Consider the following 22,955-nt stretch of genomic DNA (forward strand, 5'->3'; position numbering starts at 1 on the left):
AAAGTTATATCACGAAAAACTATGAATTTTTAACTACTACGATAGCAAAAAATAAACTCGACGTACAACTGTCGAGGCAAACTGCGGTAGGCTTACCTAAAAAAATAGCAAAATCTTTAAAAGTAATAATGGAAACACGTTCTCGCTTATTAATCTAACCTAAACGAGCAGCCTAAAGCAAATAAAATCGACAGTGTTGTATTTTATTACCGATAATTCTGAAATACAGTGTGGCATCTCTCCCACAATTACCCTAGTTCAGGGAACCCAGTAACACTCTTTTGTTTTTACCCCGTCATATGTATATCTGGCACACGAATCACCGTGTCGTTGCACCGTCGCTTTTACCAGAGTATTCTGAATTCGGGTGTAAACACGGATACTCTTATGCTTAGCGTCGAGCAATATGTATTATTCGAGGCGTGACGTGGAAAGGAACTCTCGAAGGACGTTTCTCGGGCCGCGTTGTTGTTGCGTGGCGTGGTAATGTTATAATGCTCATGTCCATTAATATTCTTTCAGGAGTCTAAATCGGGTAACCAGTAGCCGAATAAACCGAAAGCATTATTTATGAACGGGAGAACTGCGCGAGATGTATGTGTTACTCGCGGGTGAGTGCACATGCTGCTGAAATTCAAGTAGGAAGCCCCTGAATGCCGGATTTCTAAACTTCAACTGACTCTACCTTGAAATCGGAGCCTTGGATTGCAAAATGGTAAGTATTTTTATTTTTTACTTCGTATGGTACGAGGAATTTGCATGTTTCTGTTGGTCCCGTAATTCTGGGACATCCTGTATATATGCGTCCGTCGTACGTGGTCCACGCCACGAGAGAACTCGCCTCGCTTCCATTCGACCAGCTTGGAATACGCGCGTACGTGCTGTGCACAGAGAAAAATGTTTTTACGAGAGTCGGTGCATTTCGTTTGCTGGTAACCGTGGGCTTAAGGGTTGCTTCGCGAGTGGCGCAAGATGGTCCCGCGGTGCACCCTTTCGTAATTGATCGTTTTTCGTCCATCTGCCGTCATCTTGACGTTTAACTTCGGGTCCCACGCGACTTTTAATAGGAATAATCGAACTCTCTTCGTTTGAATCGATCTTGGACGTGAATGGTACATAAGTAGCCTTTCGCAAAGTTACCACTTTGGGACAAAATCTGCGCGCCCCTATAAATATAATTTATTGGAATTTGAACGGGTCGGTCGAATCGATCGTAACTCAGACGTTTACGACCGTCCCGTCCGATTCTTAGTAGCACCGTGTGGCTATAAATTTTTCCTGCCATCCAATCGCTTGTTTATTTAAGGATACGATCGAACTCCCGAAATTAGTAGATTCATTAACAAGATATCGGGACGAATGAAGGAGATGCCCAGTGTTATCCGAATCTACTAAACCGTGGAAGCAAAGGCTACCGAAACCGACATCAGCGAACTCCTGTTCAGCGTCTTGGTAAAAAAAAAGGCATTAAACTCCGAACGTCAATGAGAACACTATACAGTACTAAAAGATCCACTTGCTCCTGTCACGTGCCGACGATTAACAGTCCCCGATCTAAGCGGTCGCGGGAAGCTTATCTCGGGCGAAAAGCGCGGGACTACAAATGGAGAACGTCATAGAACTATGATAATCGCAGCACTAAATTCTCCCGTTCCATTCGCTCTTTCATCGGGCAATTTACAATAAGCAGCGCGCGAACACGATAAATCGCGTGACGCCGGGCCATAACAGCAGCCGAAATCTCGGCCTCGCATCGTGGCGTACACCAGCGTCGCGGCGCGACCAGACCTTTCGCTTCGCTCCGAGATTCTTCACTTAGCGGGCGCATAAAACGGCCCCGATCTTAAGTTACCCCGGCTTATTAAGTTGCAAGACGCGTCCGAGCAACGATACCGGGCGGTCCGATCTACGGAGACGCCGTGGTAGTTGTCATTAAACCGGTCGCCCGGTTATACGCTACCTTTTCGGGTTTATGTTCTGCCGCGTGGCCGGATAAACGGTGCTAATTGTACGATAAATTGTCCAGCCGAGTAGCAGTTCCCCTCCGGCCGCCCCTCGCCTCCAGGGGGGACAGAGACAGAGGCCAAGTAGGTACTCGCGATAAGAAAGTCGTTAATTCCTTTATGGATAATATGGTAGCGATAATGCCGTAGTACGTTTGATACCGTGGACCATATTAACGAGAAACGATTGGCCGAGTACTCTGTCGCCCGGGTACTTTGTCGCGAAAAGGGGCCCTCTGTCACGAATTCAACGCCCGACACGCGGTGCAGTCGTAAAGATTCGAGAGTTTTTTTTACAAGGGTAGAGATGCGTGAGGTTTTTACGAAATTTTTACGACACCCCCCTTGTTGCGCGTCACGTAAAGCACCTGGAGGGCTCGGTGCACGGTCGATCAGAATTATACATCTCGGGACTCATATGAACGGAGTAGGAAACGCGGTGGTTAGGTCTCGGGGACGCGTAGCACGCGTTAAAATGAGCAAGAGAGCCCCGAACGACCGGTGGATCGAAAGGTTGCGCGTTTTCCGAGTTGCGCGCGGGGCCCTTTCGGTGACGAGGCGCTGACAGTCTAGGAGATTGCGGCGTACACCTGCCTGGCATTTGTCGTGAGTAATAGTGTGAATTAAAAGAGGCATCCGAACGCAGCTGTCGGCGAACGAGCGAAAATCCCCGAGATTTATGAACGCGTGTGTCTGTGTTCGTCGGAGGAGCGTGCTATTGTCGAAAATACCACGTGTCTGCTAAACGAATGGCTTTGGGTCTCTCACTTACGGCTCTTTTATATCTTCTGATGAGTACTACGCAACCCCACAATGCGGTACCGGCTTCTCTACGCATATCAATCAATTGCGAGTCACTTTTGATTACTAGCACCCATAAAATTTCATGACACGATTCGACACGCTTCGAAGGAAAGACCTGCCAGCGGAGTAAGTCCCTTTGAATCCCGTTACAAAGGGCACCGAATCAACGTCCGATCCGTTTCGCGAGGCAACAAGGGCGGCGTGTTGCTTCCACCCACCACGATCGCTTAAAACAAATGCTTTCGCGGTTAGGCAAAACAAGAATCGATCGATTCGACACGACGCGAAAGAAAGGTCAGGGGGAGAAGGAGGCCTCGAGTAACCATGGCCAGAACACCGGAGGGCATTCGCCTCCCCATAAATCATATTAATAAACTGCACCGCCTTGCTGCACACGTTCTATCCACTGTCGGATAAGACTCTCTCTCCCACCTCTCTGAACCGCTTATTCCGCTGAATACGCTTTATTCTCTCTTCTCCGATCCACCTTCGCGTCCCGCTTCTATATCTACCTCCACCCGGTCCTTCGATAGCTCGACGACTCAATCGCCGGCGCACCGTACCCTTGCTCAGAAATTACGATGTCTACACTTCATCTGCTCTAAGTTCAATCTTAAAGTGAACGAAGATCATCGGTAGTTGCGATGAAATTAGCCATAGCGTTCCCATTATCGTTCAGCTTTTAAACCTCCCTTCGACCGTCACTGTATCTCACGGATCTCGTGTTTCCTCCACCGACGAGGTCCGCTCTAACCCCCAAGCCCCGAAAGCGCTATCTCCTAGGTATAGCTGCGCGTGAACGATCGCCAGGAATTCGACGTAGGACGGTATCAGCGGGGCGATTCCAGGTTCACCGTCGATCCCTGGCAAGAGTGCACCCTTCAAGATCGATCACCGATAAAGCCAGGCTCTTCTACCGAGACATTCCGTTCGTTCTGCTCGGTAGCGGCGAATCTGCGTCCGGTGGCGCGGAATGAAGCGATGCATCTTTCGGCGAGGCCTACGCCGGCCGAAACGAAGGGAAGACGCAGAAAAAGGCGGAGCACACCGGGTACAGAGGCGGAAAAAGAAGAGGGCCCAGCCGAGGGGGCCCGCGGTGGGGCCCGGCCGGGATGTTTGATGGCGCGATAGTTCCCTAAAGACGGATGGCGGCCGAGTCATGATCGCCGAAAGTTATGCGACCGTTCTTGTCTCATCTGGGCCAGGGGAGACGGCGAGAGGTAGGAGGGGGTTCGGGAGGACGGTGAGACCCACTCTTCCGTGGGTAGATATTATCCCCTTGTAATCGTGGGCCCCCGCGAAATGCCACGAACGAGGGAGCCAGCGTGGCGGCGAACAGGGGGACACGCCGTGGAGCAAACCCTCCTCCCTCCCCTCCCGATCTCTTTTATACCGTGGATACGTGCGAGCATCCGCTCGAGACCGATCCTCAAATATGCCCAATTAGCCCGGGCTGACATAATAAGTAGATAAACAACTCTAAATCCTCTCGCGCGGTGAGATCACAGGCGCGAGGTTTTTCTGGGGGGATCGGCAAGAAGAGGCCGCAGGCCCTCCCTCCTCCTCCACTGTCGCTCTCCACCATCGTCCTGCGCTGCTGCTGCTTCTTTCCTCGTTCGGTTCACCTGGCTGATAGCCGGTCGCCTCGTGTCTCTTTGTGCCGGGCGACGGTACTACTTTAGGGTCGATTTAGTCACCCGTCCGTCAAGAACGTTCCGGTTTTTCGCGACGGTTCCACTCGTTTTGCCGGGTAAATCGTGCCGCTGGAACTGTTCTTCTCCTCGTACCGATCGGACGGCCTACGCGGAGGAGCACGAGGGGCCGGAGATTTATCAGGGGGATAGCCGTAGCCGCCAACGGTGCCCTGTCAAATGGCTGCGATCGGTGGGCGGTGATTATCGCGCTGAACAGCGGGATTAACGTTTCTTTTCGGAGCAGAGAGAATTTTCTGGGAGGTTCTGTCGCTTCCTTCCAAGGAGGAACGTGCTTGATTGTACTCTTCGCGCAATTCATGGATGTCAAGAACATCTTCCTCCTGGGCTAAGAGATTTCGGTGGACCTGGGTGACCTTGTTGGTTCTCAGGGGGTTCCGATGCTACTTTCATTGTTTACAGTTGACTGGCCCTTATAGCTCGTGGGTAGAAGCCTTTCTGGTAGTCATCGAAAGCTCGAAGCGCGAGTGTCAGCGGGCGAGATCGTTCCCGGCAGAATAATTAACCCGGAGGGCGTAACTGGGCCCTGGACGCACGGGGTCGGAAGGGTTGTCCTCATCGCGAATTAAAATCTTAGGAGAATACGCTCGGTCATTTGAAAGTAAAATCCAAAGCGGGGAGAAGCAACGAGCTGCGCTTACGTGAGTGTCCATGAGGGACACGGCGATTATCAACGAGACGTTCTACCTAATAATTAACTTTTTTAACGGCCCCAGGCTATCGAATGCTGGCGTCGTGCGATTTTCATAATCGTCGACTGTGGGACGTTAAAAAATCGAGTCCCATGCGCTTCGACGATCCTTGATAATTCACGTGTGAATGCTTCTGACGAGGCACGTTGCCTAACTCTATTTCGATTTTTCGCGAGTCCAGCAAATTAATAGCTCTAACGGAGAGCAACGATTAGTCTCTCTAGAGGAAAACGTAATCCGTAAATTATACACACGAGGTTGGAGAAATTACCCTACCACTCGCATCGTCTACACTGTGGACCTTATCGATTTCTCTGAATGTAGGGTAAAGGACCCAATTACTGTCACCTTAAGCTATTTTATTTAAAATAACGAATAAATAAACTATAGTATATAATCTATAGTATGCATTATAGGTTGAATTACATAATTCTTTTTGTGTATGACTTTACAACGTTTATTTATTCGTTATTTTAAGTAAAATAGCTTAAGCTGACAGTAATTGGGTCCTTTACCCTAAGTATTCAGAAGACAGGGTCAGTTATATGTGACAGCCACTCAGAAGGGAACATCCGGAATCCGGAAATACAAAAAATTCTTAAACTTCGTGAATATGTAGAGAATTTCCCCCTGATTACAACGCAATTTTTGTTTGATGCCCAAATTCACTCTAAGGGGGTGTAATTGACCCCTGAAAATTCGGCTATTTTCCGATTTTACTTTGTAGCTCAAGACAAAAGTAACTTCTTTTAATTAGGACTACACATTTGGTAACTTACAGTTCTTACAGTTCGCGAGTTATAACACAAAATCGGAAAACAGCCGAATTTTCAGGGCCTAATTACACCCCCTTCGAGTGAATTTTCGCAGCAAACAAAAATTGCGTTGTAACCAGGAGGAAATCCCCTACATATTCGCAAAGTTTCAGAACTTTTTGAATTTTCGGGTTCGAGATTTTCCCTTGTCAGCCACGAAATAGATGCACCCCTAGTTAGAAGATATAAAAAGCCTGTCCTTCAGTTTTTCGAACATTAAACGAAGGGAGAGCAACTCCCAGACAATTCTGTCGATCTCCCTCACAATTGAAGCAGATACCACTCAGAGATTAGCGGGGAATATATACTTCGTATCAACCGAGGAAAAATGAGGAAGCTAAACGGCATCACAATTAAGATGCCTTATCACCAGGCGATTAAACGGCGACACGCACAACGCGAGCCAAGTTATTACGGTCTAATCTATTCCAGCCTCTCCGCGACGAATCGTGTCGTTTGCCGTCTCCGTCGTTTCGATGGCTTGGACGCGGCCTGAATCTCAATGCCGGCCCCCTTCGAGGGGCCCCGTTTCGCGCGGCATACGGTAATACGGGCGTAGATTTAATAATGGAATGGTTAGTGGATCTCGACCTAACGCGTTGCAATTTTTGGAGAGGAAAGCGAGCACGGTGGGACCAGGAGGAGGACGAAGGGCGGCGGATGAGTACGTGAGTGGCATGTGTGAGGGAACCCACCCCCCATGGAAAACCCTCGACGGGCACGTAATCTATTTGTTGAGCGACCGCAACTTCATCCGCGGGGGAAGATGCGTGCCCCGCTCTGGTTGCGAAAGCTTCCTACAGGGATGTGCGTGGCTATGAAATTAGACACAAAAATGCCAACTGTGCGGATCACGATTTTTCCAAATATAACGAAAAATGGCGTATTAATTTAACCACAGCGTAGAACTGCAGAATGTAGAGAAGCCGAGCCGCCGGGTGGGAACGGTGAGAAGCCTACTTTTCAATTCCCCCGATTTCAACGGTGGCTTTATCGTCTAATAAATATTGCGATTCGAGTGAACGCAAGTTTGTGCCTATATCCCGACCGAAACAGTCGTTCGTGCATTGGAAAACACCTCGCGGTGTCTCGGAACTCGTAAGGATCGCTATTAGGGGTAAATCCGTGAGGGGATCGAAGCGATACGCTCCGCGCTTGGAAAATCCTCGGTACGATCGACGTTAACCGGCTCGTATCCATTCCTGGCCGATGTAAAAGCTACTTTAATACCGTCGTATTTCCGCTCGTAAGAATCTCTATATAGCCGCGCGGTTATGGTCTGTTATTCGAGCAGGACCACAACGGAGAGACGATCCGCTGCAGCGACGTGATTTTTTTACGATCATACGCGTGGAGCCTTTTCAGCTGGAGCGTTTAAAGGCCCCGTATCGCCGTGCAGGACCAACCAGTTTCGTTACCAGGAAGAACCACCCGAGACTGCTTTATAGTCCTCCACTTCTATCTCCACTCGATCGTCGCATTTAATTTCGCCCCGAGAGCCGAGAGCTCCGACGCCACTGCCGTCATCGATACTTAATAACCGTAAAAGTCTAATCACGAAGATTTCAATCAGTCAGCATCGCGCGCAAGACCCTCGATCCGCCGACTCTTGACTACCAATGCTCGTAACGAGGCTCTCAGCCCCGCTAACCAGCTCACTTAGCGCATTCAGTCAGCCCCAACTTATCGCCCGAAAAATGAATCCGCCTCGTAAACATCGGCCCGTTCCGCAACGTGACGGGCAGACGGTAATCGCGCGCTCGAATTAATTAAATACAGCCGACGACTAATTTTCATCGCACTGATTTATGCGAATTTTACGGCTTTCCGGCCACCGCAGGGGGAGGGAGTAAAAATTTGCGCGCGTCCGGGACCTAGCAGATTTGCATTCTAATTGTTGCAGGAACCGACAAAAACTGGCGGCCATTACCGTGCCGCCCGAAATCGGGGGGAGGGCAACGAGGGGGCGCGAGAGCAACAGGATGGATCAGAAGTGTCGAGGAACGTGGACGAGTATACGCGGCGTTCGTAAAAGGGTCAACGGACGTGGCTCGAGGAGGATGCTTATCTTATCGGGGCCGATGATCCTTCCCGAAAATCGTTCCCATTACGTCAGACCCGATCGAGGCCTGGTAGCCCAATAAATACGCGCGGGCGCACGGCGGGATTAACCGCGGGCCCATAAAATTTAATTTTCCTCATTTACCTCTGGCTACTGAATTTTTTAATTAACCGCCCCTCCCAGCCTCTCCGGGTCCCGGCCGCGGCCGGGCTTCCGTTATGCAGATTTTATGGGCGCGTTAAAGTAATACAGTGTTGTATCGGGCTGTCGCTGAGAGAAAGTGACACCGCATCGACGGAATTAGGCGTGGAGGATCTGCAGGTGCTCGACGCCACGTTTCGAGGGAGAAAGCATCGCGCCTCGGTACTTTGAACTTAATTGAAGACGTCATTTCGTATGTAATGCCGCGGTTTCTTAAATAAGCGTGCCCGAGGTGACGCGATACTGCCACTTGCTAATCGAAATTACTATAATGCAACTGCCAACTTCGCACCGTCTTTCCACCGAGGCTCGCGTGCTCTTCGCTTCTATTCTTCTGCGAGATTTTAATTTAAGGGGACGTTCCGGTCTTAAAGTCGATTTTTTCTTATTTCATTTTTCGAATCTTCAACCTTTTAGCAATGCGTGTTTAAAAGAATTTGTTGAAATTCGTAAAGTTCCCGAAGTTATAGGCGTTTGAGTAGCGGCAAATGCATGGGCAACAACCGGCCACTCGACGCCCACATAAAACTTTAAACACGTTTTTCTCGAAACAGTGTTTTCAAAACGGTGGGACCTGTATTTCTAAAAGTTATTATCCGATTCGACTGAAACTTTTTTTATTTTGCTGAATATACTTCTGGCTAGGGGAATACCAGAGAAAAATACAAAAATTGAAAATTTGTAATTTTCAAAGGCGTTGAAAGGATGAAAAAAATAGGGAAAAGTGATTTCAAACTTCAAGTGTCGTTATTTTCTGAAAAATGTCATTTTTGTATTTTTTTCTGGTTGCTCCCCTAGCGGGAAGTATATTCTTCAAAGTAAAAGAAATTTCAGTCGAATCGGATAATAACTTTTGGAGATACAGGTCCCACCGATTTGAATCAATTTTTTGACGCCTTGACTTTAACGACTCCCCAGTACCGTCTGCAATGATTAATTATAAAACAAAAAACATATTTCTATAATATAGAACATCCTTAAGCCAATGCAAAAAGTCCCATTAAAGTATATATAGTAGTTTTCCTTTAATTAATTCCTAAATATCACCTATTTTTTTGGGCTCTAGATCAAAAAGTCCCCTTAAATGCTTCTACCTTAACACGTCGGTTAGTTGAATATATCTATGATAAGGATCGATTTTTCATTGTTGGTTGACTAGCTTTGAAAGTGCTCGCTTCTGGTACCGGGAAGAGCGGGATTTGGGTTTCCAATCTGCCGTAAATTTTGCGCATAACAGGCAGACATGTATTTTGCGCTGATCGCGGTCTCTCGAAGATGTTGTTTCGTACACCACTGAACGACGAAATGCCCAGAAACGCGCACAATGTCGGACATTATGCGAGAGGGAGCACGCGGTTTAAAAATTAGCTCGCGCTACCAACACCGCCGTCTTCCTCTTTTCCATCCTCCATTACATCTCCCCCTGATTCTCTGTTGCCTATATCTCCGGCGGGCTGTTACTCCGCACGTGTGTGCTACGCGTCGGAGGATCGTAAAACATGCAACTAATTAACGACCAAAAAGTGGGCCCAGTAAGAACGTTTTTGCGCGGGGCCAAGGAAAGAGCGTTCAAGCTCTGCGCCGATCGCATCTTCCATCGCCATGGTTCACAAAATTTTCAAGTCTCCCCGATCTCTGCGCCCTCTTCATACGTTTCCTGTGCATCGACCTTGCCAAATATATGATCGAAGTGTGTGGATCTCCTCTTTCATGAATGGGGCGAGACGAGATTAGAAATCGAGCGACCGAACTTGCACCGATTTCCTATAACCTGCTCAGAATAGGTGCGTGCAAGATTTACGATCGCGAGAAGTAAACATTGGATTATCTCTAATCAGGAATTTGCATCCAGCCGTCCTCCAGGTCGTCCCTCATCCCACTGAACTTTACATTTCGAGCTGGTGCGCGTCGCAGCGCCTTCCACGAGCGGTTCGCTCGCAGTCAAATCATTCCACGGTGCCTCGGATTATTTATCGTGACGTTCACATTCCGCGACAGCGATTTTTCCGCGGTGCTAACGAGATCGCGGGGCGGGGGAAACACGTCGAACCATAAAGGGTCAAGGGATCAATAATTCGCGTCGTCGACCACGCGACTCCTCCTTTTCCCCTGGCTCGCTGCAAATTATCATCCGTTCGCCTTTTCTATTCTTCGAGATTACCCGCGGCATCCAGCGTTGTTAACCGGCTCGTTTCGCCAGCTGAATAATACAATGCATAAATATTTATAGGCGTCCCCGGGGCCGGGGCGTAGCAGCTTTCGCCGTTTTATATATTAATTACTTCGCGCGACCCGTAGAACGAGCCTGATATACGGCCGAATGAATTATCTACGATAATTCGTGACTGGAGGGCGCGTCTCGCGGTTCCCAAAAAGTGGAAGGACGCGATATACGTCGCGTTACACGCTCGCAAATTGCCCGCGGTTTTGCTACACTGTACGCGGGAACGGTTAGCCGTTCAGTATTCATAGTCGCGCGATTTAAGACGCCGGTATTAATTACGGGATTAATGGCGATCGCGGCGGGAAAATGTAAGCAGGCGCGATCGATTCTGCTGCACTGCGTTCCACGTTAGAGCGTACCCGTTTCGCGCAGGGATGCGCTGTTGATTGGTAGTAGGGAAAGTGCTCTTATGTGGAACGCAGCGTAGATGATCGACGCCGGCATTGGAGAAATGACGGGCGAAAACGTTACCCCGCGTCGAAGCGTGAGTGCACGCGAAGGAGAGAGCGATCTATAATGAAGAATGCACCGGGCGATTCGTCGCATACATATTTATAGGAGCCGACTCTCCAGGACAGATTTTACAGTTTACATATTAATTACGTCGTTAAGGATTCCACGACGCCGCGTGGCGCGGTAGATTACGCTTTTGATATACGATTTAGGAAAATTAGCATACGTCGCGGCCGATACGGCGGCCGAAAAACGTATTTATAAATGCGCGAGAGGGTGGCAGGTAGTGTACGAGGCGACAAAAGTCGTGTAACGACAGTGACAGATTAAGATAAGCGGAAACGAATGAAACGGGAAGGATTGAATGCAGTTTTTAAGACGACGATTTACATTACCTGATACCAAGCACGACATGTGAAACGGAAATGCCCGAGGCAAGCATAAAATAAAACGAATTGCTTATTAATACCCCTTCTCCTTTTTAATGCCTGTGTACTAAGACAGTTCGGTATTTCTCGGGAAGCATTAGAAGCTGAGGAGCATTAGAGTTCCTTAAATCCACGTGTTTTGAGTAGAAGGCATGAGTGATTCATTAATATCGGCAGTGAGCTTGAATTTCCAAAGGAACAAGAAGGAGCGATTCGGCGGGCATCGAGTTGCGCGGGAAATGAAAACGTAACGTGGACATCGCGAGCGTGCGATCCGCCTCGGCTGCAATCTAATTAATCTAATTAAGCCGGTGGAGCGCCTTGTTACTGCGGCGCGCGTCGTACGCGCGAGAGAGAAGAGAGCCGAAGAAACTGTCCGCAAAGGTCTATCGGGAAGAGAAGCGGATCGGTGGCCGCGCAAGATCGTTCAGCGTTCGTTGCTGTACAGTCCCTGTCATTCTTCGATATTAATCATCACGGTGACGTCTTTAACCTGGACTGAGCCTAGAACCAATCGGCAATGCCGAGAGATATTTCTTCGATTTCTCATCGATTCAGCAACCCAATAGGCAGAACTCTAGCGCGACTATTTGCGAAATTTTAAGTAAATTTGAGGGGGGGATCTGTGGCAAATTTCACGAAGGTATCATTTGCAAGGGTGACCAAGTTTTCAAAGATTTGTAGCGCCTGTTCTACTAGGGTAGCGTTTTCTATGATATAGATTTGATATTCTACCGTGGACGGTAAATGCGGCCAAGGTTCGCAGATGACTACGTATCGCGAGAAGTCAGTATATACTACTGCGGAGTACTGTACCGTCAAGTGTCCCCAGTATCGGCGATTCCGAGGCGGCCGCGATTAAATCGTTCGCCCGACGAGTTTTCTCGAACGGGGGTCCGAGCACGCGGCATGAAAACCGACGAGAGCCGGCCGGAGACGCGGGAGTTACAAGTGTAACGAACCGCTTCGTTAATTACGATCATTAAAGTGCGTGCGCGGCAATTGCGCGGAGGGATTTCCGTGCGCCGAAAGGATCGGCTCGATCGTGTCGAGCTTACCGACGATGCCGGTTACCCGGCAGAGCAGGGGGGTGGAAAAGAAGTGCGACGGAAGGAGGCTGAACAGAGGAGAAGAAGAAGAGGAAGAAGAGGAAGACGAGAATTCTTGTCCACTTACCCATGGCGTCTGAAACAAAAGAAAGAGAGAAGCTTTAGTCGAATTTGTCCGTACACTTTTCATCGATGTGATAACTATCAACTACTCTATCTTTCCCGCGTCTCTGTCTGTTTTAAACGAATTCATTTGCGACAGCAGCGTGCCGGTAATCGCGCTGGAGGCGCGACGAGAGATTCGAGCCACACTTCCGGGCCCTACTCGCGACGATCCTCCGCTTCTCTCTTCCTCGAGAGAAGGCACGCCCGCCGAATGACTTTATGCGCGGAGAACAAGAAGAAGAAGACAAAATGGTGTGGGGGATCGGCAGAATGCACGGCTAATTCCGAGCTAATTGCCTCTCGGCGCTAAAGAGCGTTCCAGGACGAAAAAACTCACTTTCCGTGGACCGTGCAAAAGGGAATTGAGAACGCGAATGGCATTCTTCTCGAGCGGTTCGCCATACGGCCGCAACGAGAGTCGCAATTACTCGGGGGCTGCGCGCCGTTTCCTCGGTCTCGGGGACGATATCGCAAAAATCCGAAAATCTGCTACTCCTTGGACGCCCCTCGTCACGTCTAATTGTAACTGTAACGGCGAAAGGCGAGCAGTCGATTCGTCTGTTTTTTTTTTGCAAAAGTAAAGAAGGAAGAGGGGAAGAGAAGAAAAGATTGAATCTTGGCGACGCCAGGGAAACGAGTTGATCCATGGAAACTCAAAGCGATTCACCACTGAGCGTATTTAGATCTCGCGGAAAGCCGCGATAATGATAATCGCGGCCCCCCATCTATTCGCTAACGATCCACGTCGATCGTAGCGGCACGATCACCAGCGAGATACCGGCAATTACAGAATAAGCTCGCGCTGCGTCTCGATCGTGCAACAGAACGGAACAATAAAGTGTTGGCGAGTAACTATTGCGCTGCAACGTGTTAAACACGGCCGTCGCCGCGAAAACTGGCGGCTCGCGGTGCATTTCACGGACGACTGGCGTCGGTGCACTGCTTCTTTCTATTGTTACGATTGCGCGGGCCCGTGCGAGATCGCAACGATCCATAAATTACGGCAATTAAAAAAGTACGTAAAGGCAACTGGCTTCGAACGGGCCACTGACAAAGCTTCGATCCTGGCTCTCGTTCGAGGGACTCTGGCGGTCGATGTTCGACGGGTGTAGGGGAGACGTATTGCAAATTGGATTGTGACAATGACTTCTTCAGGGAATACTGTAAATCGTGGCTAGGAATGCTCGTAGAATATTCTCGTGAGCATTAAAAGACACTAGGGGAAAGTGGGGCAAAACCGGGTACGCGGGTCAGACCGGGTATCATTGTTTATCTAAGACAAGAGCTGCGATTATGCACACAGCGTATGGTGTTACATTCGGGACCTCACGACGGTATGAGATCAATCGCAGCGCGAAGACCGTCGTAGTTTTTCATCCAGGGAAGTTTAAAATTTCGAATTGAAACGTTCCAGTGTTTGCGTTGGTGAATTGCCTTTTTTATACCACTTGGATTTAAAGAATCTATTACGGTAAGTACTGCATTGTATTCTGTAGTCTTTACACAGTATTTTTACGTTTTACCTGGCTGTTTGTCGCATGTTGAAGTGTAAATATGTAATGTTTAGTAAATCACCTCGTTTGGGGCAAAATCTCTCTTTATATAATAGTATAGAATTTATGCATTTTTTAATAGGTACTCGATATTACCGGGTACTTGCATACTTCCGAGAAAACTTGTTTTTCAGCGAGCCAAATAGTTTTTTTTCAAATAAGAACTCTCATTTTCTGATTCTGTAAGGTCCAATTAAGATTTCTAGCGGTGTCCAAAGTTTATTTTGCCGTCTGACTTTATGCTAGCAGGAAAAATACATTAGGCACCCGGTTATGCCCCACTTTCCCCTACCTAAGTAGTTACTTTTACAGAAACCATATCAGCGCGACAACCCTTCGTGTTCTCCCCAATTCTAGCTCCTTTCATTAGAAACGAGATTCCTCTCCACGCGCTTGGTAACCAGCATCACCGGCCCTGTGCAATTCTCACCTCCAGCTACTCTCGTCCCAACAGGGACCTGCACTCTTCAGGTCCACCTATCCCAGAGACACGATCTCTCATCGAACGGAGCGACTCTGAAAATCCCATTTCCTCCAACTTCTGCAAATCCGTCCAGCGGAAAAATAATCGACGGTTATCCAGAACCGTCCAGGCCATTTCATGGACGAGCGGCGTCGATAGCCACGGCTTTACATAGCCTAGAAGCTTGAGCGGTCACTCATAATTCCTCGAGATAATCTTTGCGTGGGCAGGACACGAGGCACCTCTCCTGTTCCCCCCTCCGCGTGTCGCTATCTGCGTTCGTCTATCTCTATTTATTATTCCTAGGCGCGACTCGGTGTCTCCGCGAGCGAGATAGCCCGCGAGAACGGGTCCAGGAACACGCGCGTTGCGCTGCCTCTCGCGTACACCGGCCATTTACATATGTTTGTAGGCGCAGCCTAGCACTCGCAAGGTGGAGGGAGAGGGAGCACGGATTTTTCGCGCGCTCCGTCCCGCGCCGGCACGGCTCGTTGCACGGAGCCGTGGCTCGAGTCGTGTTCGAGCTGACTAACCCATTAGCGCCTTGGCTGCCGATCGACACGGCGAATCGATCGATAAAAGCGCCGGCGAACCGCTTCCTGGCCGCTCCTCCAGAAGCTCCTCTACGATCCTCTCCGATTCCAAGCCGTTTGCGCGCGCTGCGGAGATTCTCACGAGAGACGATCGTATTGTGGGAGGCAGAGAAATCAGCCGATCTGTTGATTGTTCGGATCATCGATGGGTCATGCTTCTCACGCGGCTTTATGTTCGAAGTGGCGGACGTCTGTAATAGAAACTGTTCGTTTCTGGAGCGTAACACCAGCTCTGATCTAAGATTAGTGTTTCTCAAGCGGCAGACTCAAGTTTAGACTCTCCCTTAGTTATTCAAGGATTCCAGAAACTTACGATTGCCGAAACTGCTCGAACAGACGTATCGGTTGCTAATTAAAGGTCCGAGGACAAAGATATTCGAGAGTCTCGCTGACAGAGGAACGAACTGCCGCGAGAGAGGGAGAACGCCACGAGGCGCGGGATAAATGTAAAAGACAATATACGAGACAGTGCCTTAAATATAGACGGCAAGTTATGGAGACAGGTCGGGGGTGAAAATTGGCGGAGCGTCTATAAAACGTGCGCGCGGAACCGAATAGACCGGGCGATGAATGACACGATGACACGGGACGAGCGCGATAAATCCGACGATAATCGTTCCCGGCGCTGCCAAAAGGGAGTTCTCCTCGCGTCCGAGCGCCGGGACGGTCGTCGACGTATTCGTGGATCGTCTCTGACCGGCTGTTTTCCGAATCCTTTGAAAATCATTGGACGAGGTTGATCCATGGAATTCACCCGTTGCCTCTCCTACTCTTCCCTGACACCTTGACCACGAGCCACCGCGTTCACCACGGTGAACAGAGATTTTCAAGGTGGCTTACCGCGCAGGTCACCCAACTGGTCCCCCTTTGAAGCTCCTGACAAAGATTTCGATCGAATAGAGTAATTTCACGGTAAGAGCTTCCCCTGCTGGGTGTACGACAAACCGGCGCCGGGGCATTTTATCTTCGGTAAGCATTACAGTGGACACACCGTGGATAAAGGCCAATTAAACGTTCGGAATCGTGCGTTACGATCCGGGTCGATGGAATCCCAGGGACGCTCGCGAAGTGACTCGGTACAGTGCCCGCGAGAGGGACGAAGCTGAGCCGAATTTTCGAGATGGTTCCTGCCTATCCAGGCTTAATTTGTAGCACGTTCTTGCGGCCGGGGGTGACGAGAGATCCAGGCTCTCTGCCGATCGTCGGCCGGTTAGTTAGCGCGACGTCCAGGCGGCTGCCGACGCTGCCGCTTCTTCTTGCCCCCCTCGGCTCATTTTTGCCGCTAAAACATCGTCCCTAATTAATCTCCGCGTCCCCTCCTGACCGTGAAGCCGCCGCTAATATGGACGAACGGTGACAATGGCCGTGGCAGCTCGCTCCAGACGCCTGGAATCCGCCTGATTCAACACGCCGTGGCGGCCGCGGCCAACGAAAAACCAGGCCCCGACGGTTTAACACCGTCCGAAGAATCGGGGGCCCCCGACACCGCCACGCCGGATCGCCAAATGGGAATTTGTGAGACCAGTGAAACGTACGAGGCGCACTTAACGTCTCACTTCCACGTACAGTACGACCTGCTGCCCCGCCGAGCCGGCGACGCTTCGACACTCTACTCTCTCGCGCGGTTCCGCCGATTAATTGGGCTAATTAACGCGCTTCCTCGGAGGACCCTGCGTTCTGGGGTCTCGCGGGGACGCTCACGGATTGATGGACACCCCCTGGGTCGTTCCGTCTCGGAGTAAAACGGTGACTCAACCGAAATTTTGATATTAAATCATGGGTCGAGTTATCCAGGTACTCCGGTGGCTCCTCCGGTAGGGTAGAGTTTATCAGATTCGACACGGCAAGGATATGAAGGGTTCGTTACGCGGGATCGGTTCCCATGGATCAACGAGGTCCACCGAGGACTATCCAGGGGGACGCGGCTGACGAAGGAAAGGCAGCGAGAAGACGTTGGGATCGGCGCGGCGCGGCGGTCGGATCGGTTCTGAGGGACGAAAGACACCGGTGAAACGCGAGCGAGCACGTCGATCCGCGCTTAGCGAGCGAGCGCGCTTAAAGGGGGTCGCCGCGATCGCAAAAAGACAGCCACGAGGCTCGGGCTCCAGTTCCTTTTTAAGTCTCGCTAAGCTAGCGCCGCTCGTTTCTGGTATCCCGTGCCTCCAATTCCCGGGAGTCAATCAACCGACTCAGGCCGCGACCGGCTGCGACTCCTATATACGACACGGGAACCAGCCGGTCGGTCGGCCGGCCGCGAAGGGAGAAAGGGAATCGCCACTTATTCTCTTTACATTCCCCTTAACAAATTTCCAACGGCAAAAACTCGTTATGCCCGTTCGAGGCCTCGACGCCTGGCCATCCGTCTTGGGGAACGCGCGCGGGAACCTCGCCCTCCGTTCCGAAATTTCGACCATGCTTTTCCACGTGGTGGCCGGTTATTCGCGGCTGACGAGTATCGGCGTGGAAAGCCACGCTTTTCGTTGATAACTTCTGCAAACTTAGAAATGCACGATTTCTACAGCACAACGGTATTTCGTGATCGAACGAGGGATGCAGACGCGTCGAAGAAAGCAGGTATGCATTCGCGTGTACGCAACATCGGAGGTTAAAGACCTTGATAGCCGTGAGGGATGAAAAATGCTGTCCCTATGTGGGTGGTACGATATTGGCAAGGAGGAAACGGGAGGTTCTAATACGCGTAATTAATGCGATCTAGCCAGCGTGCCCGTCGAACCGTGACAAGTGACAAGGACTCTATAAGCGGCGTCCCTGGTATTGCTGCTTCATTACCCTCTCATAGCGCGGACACTCTTAGCGGCTTGAAGCATTTTTTCGAATCGACCGATTGCACGAAGCTACGCTCCACGCGAGATTAAAAGGAATACTAAATAACTTCCTTCGCGGTTCGCCACGCTTAACACGATCCAGAGCTCTCCGGAGGAAACTACCTCGCCGACTGAATTGCCGATCTCGCGAGCTATAAGAGGCTGTCACTAATTGTCTCGTCAAACGGTCTTCTACAAATGGCCGGTGGAAATTTTTGTAAACGAACGGCTGTTCCCCGGCCACTCGAAGTGTAAAGATCGTCTAAAGGGAATCGTTGCCCCCAGAGTGCGACGAAAAGGAACCGGACGGACCGCTAGCCAGAACGAGCTCTAAACTCGAGCGCCACAACTAGGTCGACTTTTTCAACGGCCGGACGCGACCACGAAGAAGGTAACGGAGGCTGGACGAGAGGGTTCGCCGGGGCGTTGATCAACAGTTAATTGGTGTTCTATGAATTTGACGGCGATTACTGCGAAACGTCCGAGCGGGGGACCCAGACGGCGGGGTAGCGTTCGCTTCTTGCCGGCCGAGCGGAGCTGCGAGACAGAAGGGACCCCGAGACTCCCGCCGGCTCCCACCGTGGAATTTTAATTATAAATTAGTTGATTAACTCAATAGTGTTTTTGCCCGTGGCGACAGTGTCCTCGGAGCCGCGCAACGCAACGTATACACGTCTCATGCCGGTGTGCGACTCTCGCGAAGAAACGTCAACTGACCAGGGGTTCTCCGAATACGTCCGGATGCTTTTCGAGGATAAACGATGAAACGTTTATTGACGAAGAATCTTCAAATTTGTCGCACGGTTTTTTACACAAATCTTGCACCTAAAAGCAGATTGCCTTGCACTATTGCGAGGAAGCACATGAAATACGAATAATTCCAAAATTTAAGTGCAATCTAATCGACCAACGAGTTTAGTTCATCTTTCTCTACAAAACCCCAAGTCAGTACTCTGGACTTCCCAACGATATTTCTCCTCCAGCACTCGTACCTACAATTGCTCGCACATTCTGCCGCTGCTCTTGCGTTTACACGTGCACCTATTATGTTCCCCCGAATATTTCATTGGCGAAATAACGGTCCGAGGTGCGGCCACCGAAAACGCGACGCTCGGGGCTTCAAAGGCCCGTCTCCATCGAAAAGTTTCCGCACGGCAGGTGCAGGGGCTCGCGTGCACGTAATATTCCGGCGCACACCGAAAAACGTCCGGTTACGTGCAACGCTCGCGACCCTTTTCGCTCGTTCGCGTCGCGGAAGTTCGCAATCGGTGTGCCAGCAGGAAAATTCCAGCCGAAAAACCGGCGGAGAGATGCCGGGGTGACGTGGATCGAGGGAGTTGAGAACCCACGACGATCCGTAGATACCTACGTCCGAGAGAGCCGACGCAAAGAGGAGAAACACAATGGCCGCGAGAGGATGCGGCCGCGTCGATGCCCTCTCCTCCGTCGTTGGCACGCATAGCACGCGGGAATGCGTTTTATTTCATATTAAATAAAATTTTCGACGGCCGGGGCCAGCCGACATTTGGCGAACGCGCGTCCTCGGGACTGGTAGCTCGGCGATCGACGGGACGTGACTCCCCGGCAGGGATATATGTCTTGATACGCCCTGCTTCCACGGGTAATCGACTTTCGAAAAGGAACCCTTTTTGTCACCGGGTACGACACAAGTTTCCCCGTTGCATCGCCGTGCCGAGATTAATTCAAAGATCCTAGGTACCTGTATCGCGCCGATCGCTCCACGCGAAAGGGAAAACCGAATTGACGTAGCGAAAGAGTTAATCGGCAGCCTTGGTCGCCGAACAGCCTTGATCCTTTCGTCGCGCGGGGAAGATTTTAATCTGACTCGTGAGTAACAGAATAGTTTCGATTGTAATTCCTTTATGCTTAAATACGCGTGGGAAATGTTAATGAAGAGAAAGGACGTCGATGGCGAAGTATATACTCGAGGCGAATGTAGCAGCGGTGTGTAAACCGTATCTCTGAACTCGTACGGCCAGTCTTACTCATCGAATTCCGGCAGAGGAATGCCATTTCGATCGCACGCATTCGCATACCATTGTTCGTTATAGCTGGGCCAGTTACTCTGACACGGCATGGCAAAGTTTCAAGTAGAAATCAATCTGTACGAACATGCTTCACAGATGAAAGAAAAGCTAATGTTCCTCTCGTTCAGGCACCAACGAAGGACACTTGTTACGAACCAGGATGACGGGGCAATTTCGGTGTATCTTTTCGGAAGCATCTCGCAGGCTTTTTCCCTAAAAATCTCCGGGAAGGAGGCTCTGCCAGGCGAACTAGAAGCCAGCAAGTGGAAGGCAGGGAACAGGAGACGAACGGAATCACAAATTAGGCACGAGGTCCTCGCGGGTCAAAAGATGTCCTGCCTCGGGGGTCTGGGCTCGCATACCGAGCCGCAGCCGCAGAGCCACCGCCGCAACCACGGCCGCGGCAGCCGCCTTCCAGCAAAAAGGTACAATACAAAACTGGTGACCCGGCTCTGCTCCTCTGCCGTTGGCCTCGGAACCACCATACTTTTTGCCGACACTCCGCGTACGAGAACGAACTGTGTCCGGCGCGAACGTCAGCAGAATGTAAAATATGCAACACGCTGCCTCTGCCCGGCATCGTCCCCCGCACATTCGCACGGAAACCACCAGATTTGCGAAACGCGGCCGACATTAGAATTTTCCGTGCTTCCTCGTTCCTCGGAATATGTATATTCCCTAGCGCAGGAATATCGTGCTTCGAACGCTTCATCGATTTCGGTATTTCGTTGAGAGCTTTGAGAATTTCTTATTATTCCAAAGTATAGATAAAAATCCCCGCTCTGCAGGTCATCGATCTGGTTTAAAAAAGGAGGTCCGTGTCACTCGCGAGTAGTTTCCACCCCTCCACCCTTACATCTGGTATACAATAATTGACCTCTGGTGCTCTGAATGTTTGCAAGAAATCGGCAACTGCCGAGAATTCCTTGCCGTTGCGGATCGCAGAGCAAGGCAATCCTCGGATCCCTGGTTTCGTTCGCGGTAAAGGTGTGCTAGCGGGTTCGAAGGCGCGTCGAAGATCGGCCTGGCGACTCGCCTTCCGGGAACTCTCCGCGCGGTAAATAAGAAATCAATTATAGCGGCGTTAGCGCGAAAATACCAAGCTGATCGCTAGTATCCCCGCATACTCCGAATTTACACGCGAGATTCATACCAGCGACGGCGGCATCGAGGGAATCCTGCGCCGAGGACGCGGCGAACGGTCACCTAGAGCGCACGATTCCATCGTGCGCGACGGTTTTGCCGGCATTCCGCGCGCGTCTGCTTGCGCTAACCGCTCTTAGCGCGAGGAATTCGCGTCTGGTAGGAAGCGTACCGGCGAAACGACGACCCGGTGGATCGAACCGAGGCGACTAGTTTCTTCGTCGCGTTATTATCTTGGCCGTGTGTCCGGGTAAGTGGCGCGGCGGAGTGGCCCGGCGACGTGGACGACGCTTAGTCCGCTTAGTTATGCGGGATACTTGTACCTTGTATACTAATGATTCCCGGAGACGTTCTTTACGATTTGGAAGTTTTACGAGCGACCGTTTTTTCGCCACCGTTGTGGCTCGTAACGAACCGAGGGACCCCCTCTCCCGGCTGGCCGCGGCTCCACGAGGATTCCTTCGAAAGGGATATCGAGGCTGGCTGACGATCGAACCTGGTAATTAACTTCGTATCGAGGAGGAAAGTAACGACACCGACGGGATCTTTCCCGCGACTTCGCAAATTTTACGATCGCTTTCTCTGGACCCGCCACTCGCGGTAGTTCGGGGACGTTAGAGTACAAGTATTCGAAGCCGGGGTTTAGAAAGTCCTGCAAGTGGAAATGGAAGCCAGCATTTGGGGAGCTGAAATTACTGAAGAATGAAGCAGCAAGGTGAATGAGACGATCGAAAAAGGCGTCGGTAGACCTTTTCACTAGAGAAGTCTCGGAAACCATCATGCCTTGCGATCAATAAGTGCTGAAGTCCTTCAGGATCTACTGTGGGATTCGTCTTGATGAATTCCTTCGAAACGCAGATGAAACCAACTGCGTTGACGTGCCAGCGAAACGATCCTCGTGCAAAACAACGTGTTCAAGGTACGAGGATAGAGGCGATCTCGCTCCCTCGGCCTCCGTCTCTGTCTTATCTTCGGGAACGTTCCGCTACAGCTACTCCCACGCAACAGCCATTCGCCTTGATGGTGGCTATACCATTACATGACTTTTGATCGCCGGCCGTTACCCCGGGTATTTGCAGTAGGGTATTTGCATACCTAGTTTGTCAATGTTGCATCGGCGATCTTTAAGGGCCTGGCGTACACGAGGATCGCGGCTGGCGTCGTCGGACATCGCCGCACCACGATGACGACCAGGCAATGACGATGGGGCCTGTAACGAGATATCGAGGCGGCGATTTCACGCGCGCATGCAAATCCTCCTTCCAGTATCGAGTTATGTCGTCTCTCCTCGCCAGAACGAAAGAATCCTCACCTTTCGTGGAAAAGATGGACGTACCAGGGGGAAGGGAAAATGGACCGTGCCTCAAACACGCCTCGCTTTCTGCCCGGACAGATATTATCCGGTTTCGACCGTGGGAAACCCCGTTTTTCTCCGTAATTTTGCGTTCGGCAGATCTCCAATATCATTACCACATGGTCCATTGGAATTTTTACGAATGTTCGAGTGGATGATGTCGATTGGCTCCATTCGCGGCACGACTGAACGATGGAACCCTGATTCTCTAAGTAATTCAAGTGTTTTTTGACGCGTACACTGTAAGCATGTCGATATCGAATTTCAAGGAGCTCGAAGACAACTGACAGTACCTAGTGGTGGATTTAAGAAAAAAGATCCAGGTGGCAACCGTTCCGAGGGGCTCATTTTGGGGGGAAAAATGTAGA

General features: G+C 50.5%; 1 protein-coding gene across 5 annotated transcripts in view; it reads right to left on the reverse strand.

Moving 5' to 3' along the window:
- Window positions 1–22,955, reverse strand: part of Hth (Meis homeobox homothorax) — a 466,430-nt gene that overhangs the window by 260,909 nt on the left and 182,566 nt on the right. For 3 of the 5 annotated variants that reach the window (XM_076810874.1, XM_076810872.1, XM_076810871.1), the window contains exon 8: window positions 12,571–12,579. The exons of the other annotated variants lie outside the window; for them this stretch is intronic. In XM_076810874.1, the coding sequence (XP_076666989.1) occupies window positions 12,571–12,579 (9 nt within the window). The remainder of the gene's footprint in view (window positions 1–12,570; window positions 12,580–22,955) is intronic. 5 annotated transcript variants of the gene reach the window in all.

The sequence above is a fragment of the Andrena cerasifolii genome, chromosome 4 (genome assembly GCF_050908995.1).
Source record: "Andrena cerasifolii isolate SP2316 chromosome 4, iyAndCera1_principal, whole genome shotgun sequence".
Lineage (NCBI taxonomy): Eukaryota > Metazoa > Arthropoda > Insecta > Hymenoptera > Andrenidae > Andrena > Andrena cerasifolii.